Source organism: Gossypium hirsutum, chromosome D02, assembly GCF_007990345.1.
Source record: "Gossypium hirsutum isolate 1008001.06 chromosome D02, Gossypium_hirsutum_v2.1, whole genome shotgun sequence".
Lineage (NCBI taxonomy): Eukaryota > Viridiplantae > Streptophyta > Magnoliopsida > Malvales > Malvaceae > Gossypium > Gossypium hirsutum.
The window spans coordinates 55,993,751-55,996,741 of record NC_053438.1 but is presented as its reverse complement, the minus strand read 5'-3'; the positions used below and the strand labels follow the sequence as shown (position 1 = coordinate 55,996,741).

Here is a 2,991-nt window from a genome sequence, read left to right as displayed (position 1 = left end):
AAATTATCAGCCACAAGGTTTTCTTTACCTTTCTTATCTTTAATCTCTAGGTCGAATTCTTGCAAAAGCAAAATACATCTAATCAATCTGGGCTTGGCTTCTTTTTTATGCAACAAATATTCAAGAGCATTATGATCAGAAAAAACGACTTTGACTCCTAACAAATACGCTCTAAATTTCTCTAAGGCAAAGACTATGGCATAGAGTTCTTTCTCAGTTGTGGTATAATTGCACTGAGCTGGGTTTAATAGTTCACTAGCATACCTAATAATGTAAGACTCTCTACCATTTCTTTGCCCAAGTGCCACACCAGCAGCCCTATCATTAGCATCGCATAGAATCTCGAAAGATAATGCATAATTTGGTCCTTGAATGATAGGTGTCGTGATCAATTTCAGTTTTAATTCATCAAAAGATTTTTTACAATTCTCATTAAATTCGAATGTGACATCCTTACCTAGTAATGCACATAAAGATGAAGATATTTGTGAAAAATTCTTGATGAACCTACGGTAGAATCCTACATGCCCTAAGAAAGATCGAATTCCTTTCACAGTACTCGGGTAGGGTAAATTTTTAATCACCTCAACCTTGGCTTGGTCAACTTCTAACCCTCTAGCGGAGATGACATGCCCCAACACTACACCTTTCTCAACCATGAAATGAAATTTCTCAAAGTTTAATATCAGATTAGTATCAATGCAACGCCTAAGCACTAACACAAGATGATGTAAACACTGATCAAATGAATCACCATAAATAGTAAAATCATCCATAAACACTTCCATTAAATGTGAAATAAAATCTAAAAAAATGCTCGTTATACCTCTTTGAAATGTGGTTGGTGCGTTGCACAATTCGAAAGGCATTCTCTTGAAGGCATAAGTTCCAAACAGGCAAGTGAAAGTGGTCTTCTCTTGATCCTCAGGTGCGATGGGTACCTGTAAATAACCTGAATAGCCATCTAAGAAACAAAAGTGTGAGCGACCAGCTAGCCTTTCTAACATTTGATCCATGAATGGGAGTGGGTAGTGGTCTTTTTTAGTGGCTTTGTTCACCTTCCTATAGTCTATACAAACCCGCCAACCGTTCTGCACTCTTGTAGGAATTTCTAACCCTTCCTCGTTGGTAACTATTGTGGTTCCCCCTTTCTTAGGGACAACATGAATCAGACTTACCCATTTTGAATCAGCTATAGGATAAATAACGTCAGCTCCTAACCATTTTAAAATTTTAGTCTTAACCACCTCCATCGTCGGTGGATTCAATCAGCGTTGGGGGTCTCTTTTAGCGACTGGGTTTGGTTCTAAGGCTATCTTGTGTGTGCATAAAGTCATACTAAGTCCCCTAATATTGGCTAGTGTCCAACTGAAGGCTTCTTTATGCTCCCTAAGAACTCTAAGCAGCTTGGATTCTTGGATTTTGGTTAAGGCATTTGACACTATTAATGGCAATGTTTGATTTTCACCTAAAAAGATGTACTTTAAATTTTCGGGTAGCTCTTTTAACTCCAATTTAGGTGGTGAAATCAGTGAGGGAATTTGCTTATGAGTCACCGTAAGGCTAGGGAAGATCGGCTTGAAATGTGTCAATTGAGGCGAGTCTAATGCACAAACTGAATTAAACAAAGAATCAGAAATGATAAATTCATGCTCATCGATATCAAAAAAGCTTTTAGCGAGAACACTTTTTAACTCGTCATCCTCTCCTAATTCATAAACATCTTGAACAAAATTATCAATTACATCAAGGGCAAACACAGAATTAATATCAGTGGGATATCTCATAGCATCAAATGTATTAAATTTTATTATCTCACCATCAAATTCCATAGTTAAATTCCCTTTATATACATCAATTTTTGTTCTAGCGGTCTTAAGGAAAGGTCTACCTAAAAGTAAGGCTACATCAATCGAATTATCATTAGGTCCCATGTCTAAAATGTAGAAATCTGCTGGAAAGACTAACTCATTTACTTGTACTAGAACATCTTCTAAGACGCCATCAAGGTAGGCATTACTCCTATCAGCAAGTTGAATTATCAGTCTTGTTTCTTTTAATGAACCTAATTGTACTTTGTCATAGATACTTCTAGGCATGACATTTATAGAAGCTCCTAAATCAAGCATAGCTCTATCAAGTTTGAGGTCTCCTATCTTACAAGGTATCGAAAACATTCCCGAATCTTTGCATTTAGGTGGGAGTTTATTTTGAAATACCGCAGATACATTTTCCCCTAAGCCAATCTTCTTATTTCCAATTAATTTCCTTTTAGATGTGCATAATTCTTTCAAAAACTTAGCATATCTAGGAAATTGTTTAATTGCATTAATTAGTGGAATATTAACTTGTACCTTGCGAAACGTGTCAAGAATTTTAGCATTGAAGTTGTCTAATTTTTCCTTCCTCAAGCGCTGTGGAAATGGAGCTTTCGGCGCATAAGAACGCTGCTGGTCATTAGCGTTCGAACATTTTTCCACTTGAAGCTCGAAGACCTGCACTTTCTGCTCAGAACTTGCTGCCTTGCGCGAATCAGTGGCCTGCTGTAGGTGCGATTCTTCTGCCTCCCTTGGGGCTTTCCGTGACAGTTGCGCATCAGCCCTTGGCATGGCTAAATTCTCCTCTATTCTATCACTGAATCAGATCTTTTGTACCTCGGTCTCGCTCTCCTCATCGTTGCTTTGGACCTCTTTCAATATAGGTCTTAATTCCTTCCCACTTCGCAAAGTTATGGCACTAATATTATCCCTTGGATTTGCCACTGGTTGTGATGGTAATCGGTTATTCACTTGTGCCTGTAAATTCCAAAGGTTAACATCGGTTGATGAGGCTCTAGTTTGCAATTACTTTACGGCGGATTCCAAGGCTTGGAATCTTCCATCGGTTTCCTTCTTTTGGTCGGACATCATCTCCATCATTTGTTCAAGCATGGTATGGGTCTTAGTTTCGGTACTAGGTTTTGATGGGGTTGTAGTGACATATTATATGGTC

At 38.1% G+C, this 2,991-nt stretch overlaps 1 protein-coding gene across 1 annotated transcript; it reads right to left on the bottom strand.

The window, feature by feature from the left end:
• Nucleotides 1-1,268: 1,268 nt before the first annotated feature.
• Nucleotides 1,269-2,609, bottom strand: LOC107907905 (uncharacterized). Its single transcript, XM_016835208.1, has one exon. The coding sequence runs from the start codon at nucleotides 2,607-2,609 to the stop codon at nucleotides 1,269-1,271; it is 1,341 nt and encodes a 446-aa protein (XP_016690697.1).
• Nucleotides 2,610-2,991: the final 382 nt, after the last annotated feature.

Excerpts from the sequence above, each read along its gene's own strand:
- LOC107907905 (XM_016835208.1), bottom strand. The coding sequence starts at position 2,609 with ATGCCAAGGGCTGATGCGCAACTGTCACGGAAAGCCCCAAGGGAGGCA.